Here is an 18,020-nt window from a genome sequence, read left to right as displayed (position 1 = left end):
AAAAGTGACATAAAGAGAAATGATCGATCAACTTTTATGAGAAGCCAAACCAAAACACAGCCAATATTTTAAATGGTCGCAGAAAGAAAAGTGAATGTCGGTAAAACAACAACATGCAACCCACAAGTATTCCTCAGCCTTAACTTTGTGAAAATGTAATAAAGGAGGAGGAGAGCATTGACAGGACAAATAAGTTGTTACACATCATTATGAAACCCAAGGTTCTTTGATCGATATCCAAGCAGCAGTAAGGCGAAGTCCAAAGTTGAGTTTATTTATAAAGGTAAACACACTGCAACACCAACATACCACCAAGGCACTTGTACACAGCAAAGCAAAAAATGACTGGATGGCTGTTCTCCCTGCTCACTCCCCCCTTGTATTCACACCTTGAGACTTTTGTCACTTTTTTGTGATCCAGCCTGAATTGAAAATGTATTAAATTTAAATATTTTGTCGCAGATCGACACAAAATACCCCACAATGACAAAGTGAAAACACGTTTATAGAATTTTTTTACAAATCTATTGAAAATGAAATACAGAAACATCAAATACACAAAAGTATTCAGCCCACCGAGTCAATACTTTGCGCAAGCACCTTTGGCAACGATTACAGCTGTGAGTCTTGTCTATGTCTATGTCTATCAGCTTTGCACATCTACATTTGGGGATTTTCTCCCATTCTTCCTTGCAGATTTGTTCAAGCTCTGTCAAGTTGGATGGGGAGAGTCGGTGAACAGCAATCTTCAAATCTTTCCACGGATTCTCAATGGGATTCAAGTCTCGGCTTTGGATGGGCCACTCATGGACTTTCACATTGTTGTTGTGAAGCCATTCCAGTGTTGCTATCGCAGTGCGCTTGGGGTTATTGTCCTGCTGGAACATAAATCTCCGCCACAGTCTCAGGTCTTTTGCACTCCGAAGCAGGTTCTCCCCAAGGATTTTACTGTATTTGGCTTCATTTATTGCTCAATCTATCCTGACAAGTCTTACAGTCCCTGCCACTGAAAAGCATCCCCATAGCATGACGCTGCCACCACCATGCTTCACAGTAGGGATGGTGTTGAATGGGTGATGATCTGTGCTCGGTTACCGCCAGACGTTCCGCTTTGCATTCAGGCCAAAGAGTTCAATTTTCATCTCATCAGACCACAGAATCTTTTGCCTCATGCTCTCAGCCTTTTTGCAAATTCCAGGCATGCTGGCATGTTCCTTTTTCTCAGGAGTGGCTTCTGTCTGGCCACTCTCCAAAAAAGCCTGGATCTGTGAAGTGCTGCAGAGATTGTTGTCCTTCTGGCAGGTTTGCCAATCTCAGCCAAGGAACTCTGTAGTTCTGCCAGAGTGGTCATTAGGTTCTTGGTCACTTCCTTGACCAAGATCTTTCTTCCCAGTTGCTCAGTTTGGTCAGACGGCCAGCTCTAGGAAGAGTCTGGGTAGTTCCATATTCTTTCCATTTCCTAATGTTGGAGCTCACTGTGCTCTTGGGAACTTTCAACTCTCTAGAAATTGTTTTCTCCCCTTCCCCAGATCGAGACAACCTCACAATTCTACCTCGGAGTTCCACAGACAGTTCCTTGGACTTCCTGGTGGAGTTTCTGCTCTGACATGCCCTGTTAACTGTGGGACCTAATATATAAAGGTGTGTTGACTTCTAAATCATGTCTAATCAATTGAATTGGCCACAGGTGGACTCCAATCAAGTTGTCGAGACATATCAAGGATGATCAAACAAAGTTGGAGGCACCTGAGCTCAATTTGGAGTGTCAGAGCAAAGGAGTTCAATACTTATTGATGCAAGATTCAATACTCACATTTCCAAGCTGGCCTCCAAAGACAGTCGCCGACTGGGCATCCTCCGTCATGCAAGGTCCTTCCTTGGAAAACCTGAGCTCCTGACGGCACACAAAGCTTTCATCTGCAGCCTGATGGAGTACTGCTCTCCCCTCTGGGCTGGTGTTCCTGCCTCACACCTTTCTCAGCTTCACACTGTGGAAACCAAGGCATTTAGGATAATTGGTATCTCCCACGATGAAGCTGAGTCTTTGGGTCTCTCACTCTCTCACCGCAGGCAGGTTGGTGGTCTTTCTGTCTTCCACCGTCTGCGGCCTTGCACCCCCCCTACTTTGTATGTGATATGCCTATCCCCCCCCCCCATATTTCTACAGGGCATTCAATGTCTGCCAGAAAACCCCTTCTGGTGAAACTGCTCACCTTCACTCTTTCATTCCCCTTTTTTCTTTCCAACTCTGAAACAAACTCCCACACTCTCTTCAATTCCACTCTCCCTCAAGGTCTTCAAATCATCTGTTCACCACCACCTATAATTAATCTTCCCCCATCCAAAACCAAACCATGATCTTTTCTACCCCCGTTAATCCACCCCAAACCCACCTCCTTCAAATTCCCTGCTTTCCTTCCTGAAAGTCCCTGTCATGTCCATCTTGTTTACCCTGTGTATCCCACCCAATCCCTCTTCCTTCCACAAACCTCCTGTCTCTGCTCCATACTGTTTTGTGCTTCCCTTTCCCACACCTCTTGTCTCCTGCTCTCCTTGTTATATGTTATTTGTGTTCGCTCTTGTACGAGCCTCAACAATGTGCACAAAAAAAGAAACATCCAAAAATGGTCAACCTCATGGGTGGAATATTAAACAAAATCGTCACATATATGTACGAGGGCGAGTTGAAAAGTATCTGCAGTGATTTATTAAAAACCGTGTTGTGTTGACTGCATTGCTGATTGTACTTGAAGGTACAATTAAGAACCATCTGTGCCATCATGAAGTCAGTTTCAGTCAGCAGTCAGTGGTTGTGTCGGCATAAGGGAGTTTGCATGACCACTCCGCTGTCCGTGTCACTGATGAAGAACGATCTGGACGCCCATCCACATCCGTAACTGAAGAAAACATTGAACGAGTCCGCGCCATGATTCTGGATAACCGATGGTCGACTATTGACGAAGTGGCACAACATCTGAACGTCAGCGATTATTCTGCACATTAAATAATCAGCAACCAACTTGGCTTTCAGAAAGTTTCTACAAAGATGGGTTCCAAACTACTCACATTAGAGCACAAGCACGACCGTGTTGTGGAAAGGGAATGCTTTTTGAGACGCATTGTCACTGGAGACGAGATGTGGATCCACCATTATGAGCCACAGAGCAAACGCCAGAATATGGAATTGAAAAATCCGACATCACCAGTCAAAAAGAAGTTCAAAAGTCAAACATTGGCCAGAAAAGTGATGTTCACACTTTTCAGGGACTCACAAGGCTCAATTTTGGAAAGAACACACACACACACACACACACACACACACACACACACACTTGACTGAATACGAGCACAAAAGGGGGAAATTTTCAAATTCAGTGGTTAATATCTTCTCGAATAGGTATTTTAGTATGGCAGGATGGAAATTTTTTTTTTGTATATTTGTGATTTGACATCAATCATGACATAGAGAACCACCAAGGATGCACTCAAAATTATAACTTTTGACAGAAGTGATTTTGCTCTCAAAAGCTCTGCAAAAATTATAATAATTTTCCTGGCCTGCTCCTCAGACACAGGAGCAGATTTGTTGTCTGTGTCAACCAGCGTGTGCAAGTCCGCATTCAGCTTCAGATTTTACTTGAATATAGATAATTCATTCACAGATAAAATGTCATCTATACAAGTATTCTCAAGCTAGAGTCTAGACAAACTTATTGGATGGGAATTTTTGACGTGTAACCAATCATGAACCAAAATTGGATGCCTCGTTGGATTCCCAGTCACCCGCGGCCTCATATCCGTCTCGTTTTCCGCATCTCCCATCTGTGTTTAACTCGAATCACCCTGTTGTCCTTTCATCACACCTTGACATGGAAGGCACATGTATGCTGTGTCAACCCAGAAGCATGAATTTTACAAACATGGCATTGCCAGGTGTGCCACCTCGCACAGCTGGGACACAGAAAACACATGCACATGACCTGCACAGCAGGGTACCAGAAGGCAGCCAATATAAAGCAGGAAGAGAGCACCACACACTCACTCAGAGCCAAGATGCTCAGCCACACTCAGCGCTCTGAACCCGGGACCCCCAGAGAGCGAGCCATTCAGACGGGACCAGAGCCACGCAGATGGGACCCCCCCACCATCCACCCCCAGACATTGTCATTCGCTTTCGTCATGTGTTCCTGACCGAGTATACGTGCATTAAGGTCGCGTTATGATAACAGAAAATTTGTTACTGCCAGTTAAGCACATCCTTCAGTCATCGTTTCTTTTAATTACATTTTCACTTCCTGTGTCCCCAGCCATATTATTTATTATTAAACCTGTGTTGCTTTTAAAATGAGTGCTGTCTTTTGAGCTGCAATTTTGTCATTCTGCGTAACTAAGTCCACCCTCCGCCCCGCCATCAAGCTGACTGCGCAGGCTAAAACAGCCGCTTCGTTACATTGAATAAAACCAACTGCAACGTGGCAGATTATCCACACATGTGCAGTTTCGCCTCAACTCGCCATCTTGTGAATTCATTCTCAGGTGTCTCGCATATCAATAATGTCAATACAATCAGCCCTCAAAAAAGATAATCATGGCCTCTCTTTTCGAGAATGCAAAAAGGAGTCCTGCCAATTGATGATATTCATCACAAAACTAAAATCAGAGGAATATTACATCAGTAATGCTTCAGTCACATTTGGCTCGGCGGCCGTAGGGTCTAAAAAATCTACGGCCACTAGCAATTATAGGGCGGCCGCAGTATTTCCACGGTCACACAATGTAGCAGTCACATACGTTTTTATTTTTTGGGTAGCCGCATGGGGTATTTAGAAATTGTGGAGACCGAAAATGTGGGGGTGCCGTACGGTCTTTGATTTCATGTCGCACGGTGACCTTCGGGCGTCCCTGCGGCGGCCATAGAATTTTCAAGGCAGACGCAAGGTAGCCTCAAGATGTCCGCAAGGCGACCGCAGGGGGGTCCGAAGGCGAACGTGGAAATAGTGTGGCCGCCGTAATTTTTTGGGGGTTGGCAAAATTCATTTTTCATTGATAAGAGCCTACGGAAAACGCACGAATAACGCAAGCCCACCGTACGCCCTACGTACGGTCGACGTGGAAGACATCTACCTCATGGCTACGGCTTGTCGAATTGCTATGGCTAACGTAGAAATGAAAAAGTTATAACTCCACGCTTTAATTCCATGGAGATCTCTACGGCCTGTAAAATATAGCCATACGGCATAGGGCCACCTCAGAAACTCTGCGGCCGCCGCATGTTTCTGTCAGTTCGGGGGAGGGGGGGGATACGGCCACCGTATCCTAGCGGTAGAGCAAATGTGACTCATACTTAAGGCCCGGTCACACCTTGACGTTTTAGCCAGCGATGGCAACGTATTAAAATGTATCTAAAACGCTGGCTTACGTTGAACTTTTGATGTTGTTTTTTAAAGATTCGGACGTATTCATAGCGACTTGGTCTTATGTATAACGCATTGGTAATGGACACAGAACGTTTCGTTGTGTTATAGATAACTTATACCAACGAATGCTGAACCTGTTGTCGGCCTACACAACCGATGCCCAACGATAGTCTAACTTAGGCATAGCGCGTTGCACGCATCACCGACGATGTCGTGACGTAGCCTATTAAAAGGCTGACGCACAACGATTCGAATCATAACTGCCGTAGAAATGGAAGTGACAACATTGCGGTCACACCTTGGCGATCTTGCCAGCGTGTGCCGACCTAAGAAAAATGTGTCTAAAACGTTGGGGCACGTCAAATACGGTATGAGTAAGTTTGGTATACGTGAGTAGAACGCTAAAGTACGCTATCATACGTCGTAGTAAGTAGAGTACGTCAAGAAATTTTAAACATGTTCAAAATTTTACGACGTACTCGGCGTATGACACACGTTCCGCATGCGATGGGGATAAGTTGTACACACGATATATGGACGCTTACACACATCCACAAAGGCCACTCATAAGTCGAAACACGTCGCGGTAATGTCTTTTTTACGCGAAACTTATTTCTAACTTAGGCCTATGTTTGACGTGCTTTGAACCAATTCTGTACGTAGTCCCAACACACATCGACATATGTAGACGTATTCCAATGACATCTTCTGGTCGACAAAAATAAATAAATGAACGTGTTTCTAGCTAACAAAGCCTGGTGTTGGCTTAGTGGTTAGGGTGGTGGCTTGGGATCCCAGGGTCCTGAGTTCAAGCCCCGTTGGCTGCTGAATTAACACCAGCGGGTTGACTCAGCCTGTCATCCTTCTGAGGTCGGCGAAATGAGTGCCAGTGTACTGGTCCCGGTGTATGCCCCGGTTAGAATAGGTGTACCATATCCCTGTGTGTCATAAGAGGTGACCAGGGTTGGCGTCAGGAAGGGCATCCGGCCATAAAACATTGCCTCAAGAAAAAAAAAAAAAAAAAGCCCAACCCCTGCACAGCAGGGAAAAATGGCTGTAAAAACGGTTTCTAGCTTACAACTGCCATATAAAGACGTGTTCCCAGCGGTTTTGGGAATTGGTATATAAAAATGCTGCTCATAAAAGGGGAACCCAACAGTGTTTTCGAGTCCTTTTTGAGTCGATGTCCATGTCAGCAGTAACAGTATCAGTATCAGTATCAGTATTAGTGTCAGTATTAGTGTCAGTATTAGTAGTAGTTTGTTCATGTTGGCAGTAGTAGGTGAGTGTGAGGGGGAGGGTGTGGGTTATGATGGATCCTCCTTGCGTTTAACGATTTAACGATTTAAATGATAAACTCAACGATTTAAATGGCTACATCTCCACTATTGAAAGTAGACGCTTGCGCTCAACAATTGGATTTTTTTTTTACACTCAACGACTTTTAAACGGTACCACTCAGCTAGTTTCATTGTTTACAATGAACGATTTAAATTGCTGTCACTCGCCTTTGTTTTTTGACGCTGGGGTTTGGAAATTTGAAGCGTTTCTTCTGAACGTGTTAAAACGCTCAAACTCGACTATTTTAAATAGACGCTGCCGATGGACAATTGGAATCATAGCCAAGCTAGACATCGAAGTGTGAACATCCTCGTCATGCCGAAGAAAAGTTTGAAGAATGCTGCAAATAAGTGTCCTGGCCGTGGCCGTGGACGCTGACGCGAGGACGATCCATTATACCGACGTCTTTCAGCCTATGAGTAACTTAAAAGTAACGTCTGTCGATGTGTGGCAACGATCGCGTAACGTGCCAACAACACGTTAATCATAGGTTAGAAATAAGTTTCGGGTACGCTAAACATTACCTCGGCGTGTCTCAACTTATGATTAACTTACAAGTAGCATGTGTTGACGTCTGTCAACGATCGCAGACCGTGCATACAACTTGTGGCCAGCGTAGCGGAACGTGTGAGTCATACGCCGGCATACGTTGTGAAATTTCAAGCATGAAAAAATTTGAGGACAACCAAAAAGTACAACGTTTAAAGCCAACGTACAACGACGTATGGCAGTGTTTTTCAGCATGCTCTCAATGTTATCAAAACTTACCCATAACGTATTCAACGTGTGCCAGCGTTTTAGAAAAAAAATTCAAAAATCGGCATACGTTGGCTAAAACGTCAAGGTGTGACCGGGCCTTTAAGCAACATAATTTTAAAAAAAACTGCTGCAGGCCATGAAGGACAAACACTGAAGAACATTTACCAAAGGTGTCCTCTTTCGTGACAACACGCCTGCGCCGACCATCTGGCGCAGACTGTAACTTTGAGCAATTGAATTAAACTGCGGACAGCCCGCAAAGGATCATTACATGTCATCATTTGAAGTTCCACTTGAACATTTGAAGACTACCAACTTGACAAGGAACAGACTGAAGCAACAGAGAGGTGCCTGAAATTGCAATCTGAAAACTTTGTTTTATGACCAGAGACTAAGCAAGTGGAATGAAGTAGAATGACATGATAATGAAAAAAAAATTAAAAAAAAATCAAACAAAGGTGGTGCATCTTAGGCCGTCTTCATTTGGGATTACCTCAATCCTTCACATTTTGAATGCTCGTGTGAGCATTAATTTTGAAGCAGCTCATCGAGACAACTTTCCATTCCACTCTGCTCTAAGTGTCCACCGACAGAAACAAGAACATGGAGCATCAGCATTTCGTAACTTGAAAAACCAAAACAAATAATCAGTAACTGGGACACATCATAAAATGCAACCTTCACCCCAGGCAAGTCCTCCATCCTCATACATTTAGAGAAAGTCAACCTTGAATATCTTTCCATCTGTTGCCATAACCGTCTGGAACAACTGTAATTTCAAATATCTCCATTTTACCAAACATGGACCAACCATTTCAACAGCAGCCTCCAAAACAGACATCAACTTGGCAAACTTTCCTTCCTCAACATCTGCTGGTTCGTCACAATTCCAAAGCCCATGTAATACTATACAGAGCAACAGAATACAGGTATCCGCCGTGGACTCAGGCTTTTGCATTCCACCTTTCACCGCTGGGAAAGCGAAGATCTCTTTGCACATGACCTCTTTTCATCTTGTCTGCCCGTTGGTCGAACTTCATCACAAGCTAATCCCTAAAGGTTTGATGTTCAGCTTATTATTGAACATAGACACTGCGTTAAACTGTATTTAACCAGTTGGACTCCACCAGGTTGAGATCCAAAAACTACAAAGCCAAAGACAAAAGTAAAAGCAAACCAACATTGGTCCACATGTGGCGCGTTCGCGAACCAGTCTCACTTTAAATGCAAAGTTGACACAAACATGGAGCTGCCCTTGTTATCAAACTCCATTTTTCTGGTCGTTTGTCTGTTCCCGTCTATCTTGTGTATATCATCTTGAGAACGCAACATTCATTGCAGGGCCACTAACCTTGGCAGGTACACTGTACTGGGGGTCCCAATGTGGAGGGTAATGAGGGTGGGAGTGTGGGGGGATGTTTTGGGTCGTGAGATAGTAGTCTTTAAAACTGTGGGGTCGTACACGTGGACCCTTATAGTGCTTGGCACTTGCCTTTCTATAGCACTGCACGGTCACACTTTGTAATCACCAGGGGATGTGACACGTCAAGCACAAAACCCAGAGAATGAATGATTCACCTTGATACGACACAAAGGACACAGATATATTGTGACGTAAGGTAAACGAACGGATGCAGGCCCACATATAGAATGGTGGTCAAAAAAAAAAAAGAAAAGGTAAGAGGCAGGTGTGTGGGTGGACACCTGACAATGGCAATGGATGTTTTGGCCGCCAATAACATCATCATGAGACTTTAAAAGGTGAACCAATCAATCACAAACCTTGGCTCTACCTGCTTCCACCTTCTTCTGCCTCTCCATCGCATCCATGTTCACGAATGTTCATTACCTCGCTCCAGTTGCCACCCCTTCTTCTCTCGTCACGTGGCCCAAGCTCCGCCCACTAATCGTTCGCATTCACCGATCCCCCGCCCCCTTTTCCTTCGCACCTCCCGACGACCCACCACACCTCCATGAATCGTTCCTCGTCCCTTCATCCCTCATGTTCGTCGTGGGATTAAATGGCCTATTAACTTGCGTCAAATCTTCGACTTCGAACAGACTCGGCCGCGCAAATATTAGTGTATTTATTTTTATTTTTTTGGAAGCGGTTCGTTTTGTTGTGAGGTCACAACACACCTGAGCTGATACGATTCCAGTACTGTATGTCATCAGTCAGCACCACCGAGTCGCAACCACTGTTGGTGTGACTCAAGTGGAACCGATGAACCAACAACACGTTCCAGATCAGGTTTGAATACAAACGGATTTGAACTTGTTTATGAAGTCTCATTCCCATAACCGAGGTTGGACCACTGATGTTAAATGATATCAACTCATGTCAATGATAAGCTTGAGACAAAGGGCTATAAAGTACAAACAATACATTAATTGTATCCATTTGAAAACACACACTTCATCGAAGCTAAAACGATGCAGCTACAGCTTGTTATCCTAGTTTAAATTTTCTAAAGTGATTTTGGAAACGATGGAATAATCAGGAATTAAAGAGCCAGTTGAACTGACTCGAGTGATACGTGCAGACAATCGCACCTGGGACCTTTACTGTGCGTTTAAAAATGACATTTTAAAAATGTAACTATTTTAAACTTCCTTGTGAGGTTTGTATAAAGTTTCAGCTTCTTCTATGGCATTGCTTTCCCAGGTAATAACAGGAATGACCACACTGTGGTCAGAACCTTCGATACAAAATATAAACAAGAAAAAAAAACATTTTAAAAACATGTAAAAACATCGAGAGATGAAATCTAAAAAAAAAAAACATTTTAAAAACATATAAAAGCATAGAGGGGTGAAATCTTAAAAAAAAAAAAAACATTTTAAAAACATGTAAAAACAGAGGGATGAAATCTTAAAAAGAAAACGTAAAAACAGAGGGATGAAATCTGAAAAAAAAACATTTTAAAAACGTAAAAACATAGAGGGATGAAATCTTTAAAAAAAAAAAAAAAAAACATTATAAAAACATGTAAAAACAGAGGGATGAAATCTTAAAAAAAAAACATTTTAAAACATGTAAAAACATTGAGGGATGAAATCTTAAAAAAAAAAACGTAAAAATACAAAGGGATGTAATCTTAAAAAAAAAAAACATTTTAAAAACATGTAAAAACATAGAGGGATGAAATCTTTTTAAAAAAATATTAAAAACATGTAAAAAGAGAGGGATTAAATCTTTAAAAAAAAAAAACATTTAAAAAAATGTGAAAACATAGAGGGATGAAATCTTTAAAAAAAACATTTTAAAAACATGTAAAAATATAGAGGGATGAAGTCTTAAAAAAAACATTTTAAAAACGTAAAAACATAGAGGGATGCAATCTTAAAAAGAAAACGTAAAAACAGAGGGATGAAATCTTAAAAAAAAAAAACATTTTAAAAACGTAAAAACATAGAGGGATGAAATCTTAAAGAAAAACATTTTAAAAACATGTAAAAATATAGAGGGATGAAATCTTAAAAAAAAACATTTTAAAAACATGTAAAAACATAGAGGGATGAAATCTTTTTTTTTTTTTTAAACATTTTAAAAACATGTAAAAACATAGAGGGATGAAATCTTTAAAAAAAAAAAACATTTTAAAAACATGTAAAAACATAGAGGGATGAAATCATTTTTTTCAAAAAAACATTTTAAAAACATGTAAAAACAGAGGGATGAAATCTTTTTTTTTTTAAAAACATTTTAAAAACATGTAAAAACATAGAGGGATGAAATCTTAAAAAAAAAACATTTTAAAAACATGTAAAAACAGAGGGATGAAATCTTTAAAAAATATATTTTAAAAACGTAAAAACAGAGATGAAATCTTAAAAAAAAAAAAAAACATTTTCAAAACATGTAAAAACATAGAGGGATGAAATCCTTAAAAAAAACATTTTAAAAACATGTAAAAACATAGAGGGATGAAATCTTTAAAAACAAGTGGTGCCAGGCACAACAAATCCCGCCCATTTGAGGCATAAAGTTATTTTGGGGATCAAATTTAAATTTGATACATCCTTAACCTGAATGTTGATTATAAGGAATAGAATAAGGAATATTTTAATCTTAGTTTGAAGTCAATTAAACCATTTTTGACGAAGTTATGACCGTAAAATGATTTTGACCTTTCAAGGCCACGTAAGGTCAAAGGTCATGGTGTCAAATGAAAGCCAATAAAGGACTTGATATATGTCTTCCATAGTAAACATGCATATTCCTAACCTTTTTTGATTTATAATAGAAAATATGTAATTTTGACCGATGACCATGACCCCCAAAATTTCGGACCCTACCAATCTTCACAAATATGCATTTTTCACCATAGGAATGGGTAGGATTATAAATGACAAATAGAATAAGGTTCACTATAAGCTTAGTTTGAAGTAAATCAGATCATTTTTGACGAAGTTATGAGCAAAAAAACGATTGTGATCTTTTTGTGACCTTGACCTTGACCTTTGATCCAATTGGACCTAAAAGTTAATGGGGTCGTCCAAGGTTCATTGCCCACCTGTGGATTAAATTTGATAGTGTTTGCTAAAGCTGTTTTGCCGTAAAGTTGCTAACAGACAGACAGACAAACAAACAGACAAGCCGGTAGGCGACGAGGAATTCGCTCGGATCGAAGCGCTGGATACGATGCTTTTCATTCTGACCGATTCACCGACGAAGATTCATTGCCAAGACGTATTGGTTCACATACAATTGTTCCTCTGCCTGGCAAGATTTTTCCTATTGCGTATTTTGCCAACTGGCACTCCTCATAAAAAATGACGGTAAATAGACACCCTATTTTTGAAGGACTACCATTTGAAAAATAATCGGTTTGCTGGTTTGTGCTGTGGAGCCTCGTGTTGCAGACACACACACACACACACACACACACACACACACACACACACACACACACACACACACACACACACACACACACACACACACACACACACACACACACACACACACACACAAACACACACACAGATAGACGGAAAACCCGACAATAAGGGATATCTAGCACATATAGCGAATCCAACAAACAAATCGGATGATTACAATATCCCGCTCCCTCCCTCCGGGAGGCAGGATAAATTTTTTTTTTTTTAAACATGTAAAAACAGAGGGATGAAATCTTTTTAAAAAAAACAACAACAACCAAACAAGGTAGGAATGACACCACAATCCTCTTATGGATTATCATCACAATATCTTTTGACTTTGTTCCATCACAATCCCAGAACAAAAGTAAAATGACAAAAGATATTGTGATGATAATCCGTAAGAGAATTGTGGTGTCGTATTGGGCCATTGTAATGTGGTATCATTCTTCATTGTTATTCTTCTTCTTTATTCTTCTTCTTCATTCCTCTTCTTTTTCTTCTTCATCCATCACAATCCCAAAACAAAAGTAAAATGACAAAAGATATTGTGATGATAATCCATAAGAGGAGTGTGGTGTCGTATTGTGGCATCATAATGTGGTGTCATTCCGACCTTGTTTGGTGTTTTTTTGAGATTTCATCCCTCTATGTTTTTACTTCTTTGTTTTTTTAAGTGTTTTTTTTCTTGTTTCTGCAATTTTTGGTTCAGTCCATGATGTGCATTATCACATATATGGAAATGTCTATGCAATTATCGTTTTAAAAATAAAATGATTCATGTTTTATATATTTACCCTTGCCAAAGGAGAGGGTATAGTATTGCATTTGGGTCCATTTGCTTGTTTGTTTGTTTGTCTGTCTGTCTGTTTGTCCGCACAGAACTTTCATGTTTTTCTCCACAACTGCTTGTCAGATTGAGACAAAATTTTCAACATTGGTGTGACTACTCATCTGGAATGTTTTAATAATAATTATATCATAGGTCAGGTGATGTGGCAGCCATATTGGAAAAACGGAAAAACTTTGGACCTCAATCTCTAAAACCGCACCAAGAAAAAAAATTTAAACTTGGCACACAGGAAGTACTCAAGGGGAATGAGTGTAATTTTTTATGACATCATCGGTGCCTTCATTATGACGTCATAATTGCATATGTAGAACGCCATATCCGATCAGGATGAAAAATTTTGATGGTCGTCTCGGGATAAAATAGTCCACAGAAAAAATATTAATGAAGTCATTGGTCACGTGATTCGGCAGCCATATTGTTTTTTGGTTTTTTTTTAAACATTCAAAAATCTTCTTCTCTGAAGTGTCTGAACAGATTGAGATGAAACTTTACACGTATGACCGCCTTTCCATGAGGAACAAAAGGTTCACACATATGATGTCATAGGTCATCTGGTTTGGCAGCCATATTGGATTTACCCTAAAACCTATAAAAATGCACCACTCAAAAAAAATCTTGGTGAGGGTCTGCAATCTTTGATTGCTCTTTTTCTTGTTTGCCATTTTGGTATGGATTTACATTATTAAATTGTTTCAATATTTGAGTGATGGTTTGGATATGTATCACTTTTGGAATAGTTCTGTCCAGTGTCCATCCCCCCCCCCCTTTTCCTACGACCCTGGCCTGGTTTGGTTGAGTTCACATTTACGTTCGATTTATTTTCTTCATAAAACAATGAATGTGTTTTGTTTTGAAAGGGGTTGTGTGCATGAGCCCAAAAACAAAGTAACTTCCTCGTGATGGAATTACCATCATGGTTTCAGCAGTTATTGAGTTACGTCGGGCTACAGTTTTACATTGTTTTTAGAGGAGAAGAAGCAGAAGTACAAATTGGCATTTTAGCTATCCCTCAATGTGGCACTTTTGTGATGTATTCTGGCATAATTTTAAATCTTGGTAGTTCAGAAAATGCTCGAGAATAAAAGCTATGGCTTTTAAATGCTTTTCACTTCACTCCATAGCAGTTAAAAAGCATATTATTGTGTACATATTTCAATGGGTGGCCATTTTTTCCCGTATCATCCCTCCATATGGAGTACGACCATACTCCAAAATATATATATATATATATATATATATATATATATATATATATATATATATATATATATATATCATACACGACATGGAAAAAAGTATGTGGACACCTGCTCGTCCAACCATCTCATTCCAAAATCATATGCATTAATATGGAGTTGCATCATATGCATCTCATTCCCCCTTTGCTGCTGATGCAGCCTCCTCTCTTCTGGGAAGGCTTTTCACGAGATGTTGGAACATTGCTGTGGGGATTTGCTTCCATTCAGCCACAAGAGCATTGGTGAGGTCAGGCACTGATGTTGGGCGATTAGATCTGGCTCACAGTTGGCGTTCCAGTTCATTCCAAAGGTGTTTGATGGGTTGAGGTCAGGGCTCTGTACAGGCCCGTCAAGTTCCTCTACACCGATCTCGACACACCATTTCTGTATGGACCTCGCTTTGCACATGGTGGCATTGTCAAGTGGAAACAGGAAAGGGCCTTCCCCAAACTGTTGCCACAAAGTTGGAAGCACAGAATCGTCAAGAATGTCATTGTTTGCTGTTGCTTTAAGATTTCCCTTCACTGGAACTAAGGGGTCGAGCCCGACCCATGAAAAACAGCCCCAGTCCATTATTCCTCCTCCACCAAACTTTACAGTTGGCAATATGGATTTGGGCAGGTAGCATTCTCCTGGCATCCACCAAACCCAGATTTCTCTGTCAGACTGCCAGATGGTGAAGCGTGATTCATCACTCCAGAGAACGTGTTTCCACTGCTTCAGAGTCCAATGGTGGTGAGCTTTACACCACTCCAGCCGACATTTGGCATTGCACATGGTGATCTTAGGCTTATGTGCGGTTGCTCGGCCATGGAAACCCATTACATGAAGCTCTCGACAAACAGCACTTGTGCTGACGTTGCTTCCAGAGGCAGTTTGGATCTCAGCAGTGAATGTTGCAACCGATGACAGATGATTTTTCCTCGTGACACGCTTCAGCACTCAGCGGACGGCGAACCCGTTCTGTGAGCTTGTGTGGCCTAACACTTCGTGGCTGAGCTGTTGTTGCTCCTAGACGTTTCCACTTCATAAAAAACAGCACTTACAGTTGACTGGTGTTGATATAACTCGAGAAACCGGTTGGCCGAATGATGACTAATGCGGTAAATGCTCAAATTTTCTTAAAGTTAAAGTTTGACCACTAAATAATATTAAAATTTTCTTCTTTTTTTTTTTTCATCAACCGCTTACAACGGGAACTCAACGGGTTCACGGGTCACCTAGTATATATATATATATATTGTTGTGGTTACCAGATTCGCAAACCACCATTCAGGTCCCTTAGGTGAGGTATCTCGGTAAGTGCATGTGTAGTTAGGCCCAAACCCGTTGTCTAGTGGGAATACATGTCATTTATACGTGCTGCGACTCTTCAGGATAGCCGTTTTTCTTTTACTATCTTTATTTTGGACCAACCGCCATGATCACAACCACAACATCAACCACCAACCACAACCACCGCTTCACCACAACCGCCATGACCTTTACCGTCACAACTCGCCACCATCGCATCACCGTCATCTCGCGCCACTCATGGGCACCGATGCTGGACTCGTGTGGGGCGCACGTTGAACAGCGTGTACAAAATCACGGATTTTGTGCTTCAAAAACGGATCCAAAACGACACACGCCCACTTTTTGCCGTCCAATCGGTGAGCGAGGGGCGAATTGGCCCCGCCCCCAGGGCGATCGATATATGCAAATTTGTGGATCAAAAAGCCTTCACGCCCACTTTTTCTCGGGCCAATGGGGAGCGAGGTGAAAGGTCAAAGGGAGGGGGTCAAAGGCGAAGTTACGGGGGGATAAAAGGACGGTGTTCGTCAGTCAAAGGAGTCGTAAAAGTCGGAGCGAAAGAGTCAGCAGAACGAGAACGAGGGGTCGGAACGAGGAAGAAAGGAGTAGTAAAGGTCGGAACGAGGCGAAGGAGTCGGAACAGAGAGTCAAGACTTCGCGGGCGGTGGAGCTGCTCGTCGTGTGCGTTGAAGTCGGAACGGTGGGGACGAGCTGTGGAGAGGCGGCGAGGGCGGACGAGGGGGTGCTCGCGTCGTGCAGGGAGCTGCACCCCTGGGAGGCCGGCAGCGCGACCTGGCCGAGGTGGAGACGCTCGTCGCATATAATAAAGATCCTCTATGCCCCGAGCATCAGCAACCCCCCTCCTGTTTCCCCCCCGCGCTGAGATAGTGCGACCAAGGGGGCCCCGTTCCCACCCCCTGCCAGGCACTGTCCACGAGGCCCGCGGGTTGCGGGGCCATCGCCGCTCCGCGTCTCATCACCAGACGGGTAGGCCCGACCTGGTCTCGGCCCCAGGCCTACCTCATTCTTGAGGGTATTTCTTTTCCTTGGTTTTGGGTATGTGTTGTCGGCGCCGTCTGTGAAGTAGAATTGTATAAGTGTTGCCGTGTGCTCGGTAGTCGGTATTAGCTCTGCACTGTGTTTTCACTTTTATGTTTGCTTTTTGTGTAAATGGAATTGTGTTTTCTTTTTTTTGTGTGCATTTGGTGGAATTGTATTTGTGTGCTTCCCGTGTGCCGAGAATAAATGTGCTTTATTGTTGAACTGTTCTCCCGCTTCGCTTCGTCTTTTCCTCCATTGAATCCCCATCTTGCTTCACGTAAAGGGTTGGTAGTGGGCTGAATACGCCCGATAATTAATCGAACCGTCGAGGTCGACGATAACACCGCTCGGTTATTCTGATAGTACGGAACGGGTCGCTTAAGTGGCCCGTGTCCGAAGTCGACCTGCGGCGAGGTGCGATCGCCCGGTCTACCCTCCGCGTGGGTACTTAGGTAGTTCGAATTTGGCGAGCAACCCTATCCCACGCGGGGGCTGATTGGCTCGATCGCGGTGAGACCGAAAGGTCCACCCGTGACTGGTTCCCGGCGTTAGTCCGAGAGGGTCACGACTGGATTGTCCGTCCGGTGGGCGACGTGCCGCGATTCGAGTTACGTGGCCGTCGCACGCCGGCGGGCGCGAAGACCGTTACAATATATATATATATATATATATATATATATATATATATATATATATATATATATATATATATATATACACATACATACATACATATATCTGTATATACTGTATGCATATATCCCTGTGTCGTAAGAGGTGACCAGGGTTGCGTCAGGAAGGGCATCCAGCGTAAAAACTAAGCCAAATCACTATGCGGATCATACAGATGATCCGCTGTGGCGACCCTGTTTGGGAGCAGCCGAAAGAAGAAGAAGATATACTGTATGTATGTATGTATATATATATATATACATATATATATATATATATATATATATATATATATATAAACATTCTTTTTATTTTTTCAACTCCTCTGTCCACTCAGCTCCCTCATTGTTGCTCATGACTCATGTGTCTATGTGCTGAAAGCTGGGTCTGAGAATAAAAAAATATCATTACCCACAGCTCAGGTTACATTCTCTCATCTGTCTCATTAGACTTGTGCCATGTCTGTCCTGTGTTCCCTTGTAAACGAATAAGATTTGATAGAGCTGTGTCTGCCCCATGTCC

At 42.1% G+C, this 18,020-nt stretch overlaps 1 protein-coding gene and 1 long non-coding RNA gene across 4 annotated transcripts in view; one reads left to right on the top strand and one right to left on the bottom strand.

Annotated features, from left to right (window-relative positions):
• LOC147032238 (uncharacterized) overlaps positions 1-9,404 on the bottom strand; it is a 130,010-nt gene extending 120,606 nt beyond the window's left edge. For all 3 annotated transcript variants that reach the window (XM_085869662.1, XM_085869663.1, XM_085869664.1), the window contains exon 1: positions 9,300-9,404. In XM_085869662.1, the coding sequence (XP_085725788.1) occupies positions 9,300-9,347 (48 nt within the window). In that variant the 5' untranslated portion in view covers positions 9,348-9,404. The remainder of the gene's footprint in view (positions 1-9,299) is intronic.
• A 79-nt stretch (positions 9,405-9,483) lies between these two features.
• LOC147032237 (uncharacterized) overlaps positions 9,484-18,020 on the top strand; it is a 93,738-nt gene continuing 85,201 nt past the window's right edge. The window contains exon 1 of the long non-coding RNA XR_015055097.1: positions 9,484-9,768. This is a non-coding gene — a long non-coding RNA (uncharacterized LOC147032237). The remainder of the gene's footprint in view (positions 9,769-18,020) is intronic.

Source organism: Eptatretus burgeri, chromosome 2 (assembly GCF_056783735.1).
Source record: "Eptatretus burgeri isolate ZD-2024b chromosome 2, Ebu_testis_v1, whole genome shotgun sequence".
In the NCBI taxonomy this organism is placed as follows: domain Eukaryota; kingdom Metazoa; phylum Chordata; class Myxini; order Myxiniformes; family Myxinidae; genus Eptatretus; species Eptatretus burgeri.
The sequence above is the reverse complement of the archived record's forward strand: the minus strand, read 5'-3'. Positions and strand labels throughout refer to the sequence as shown.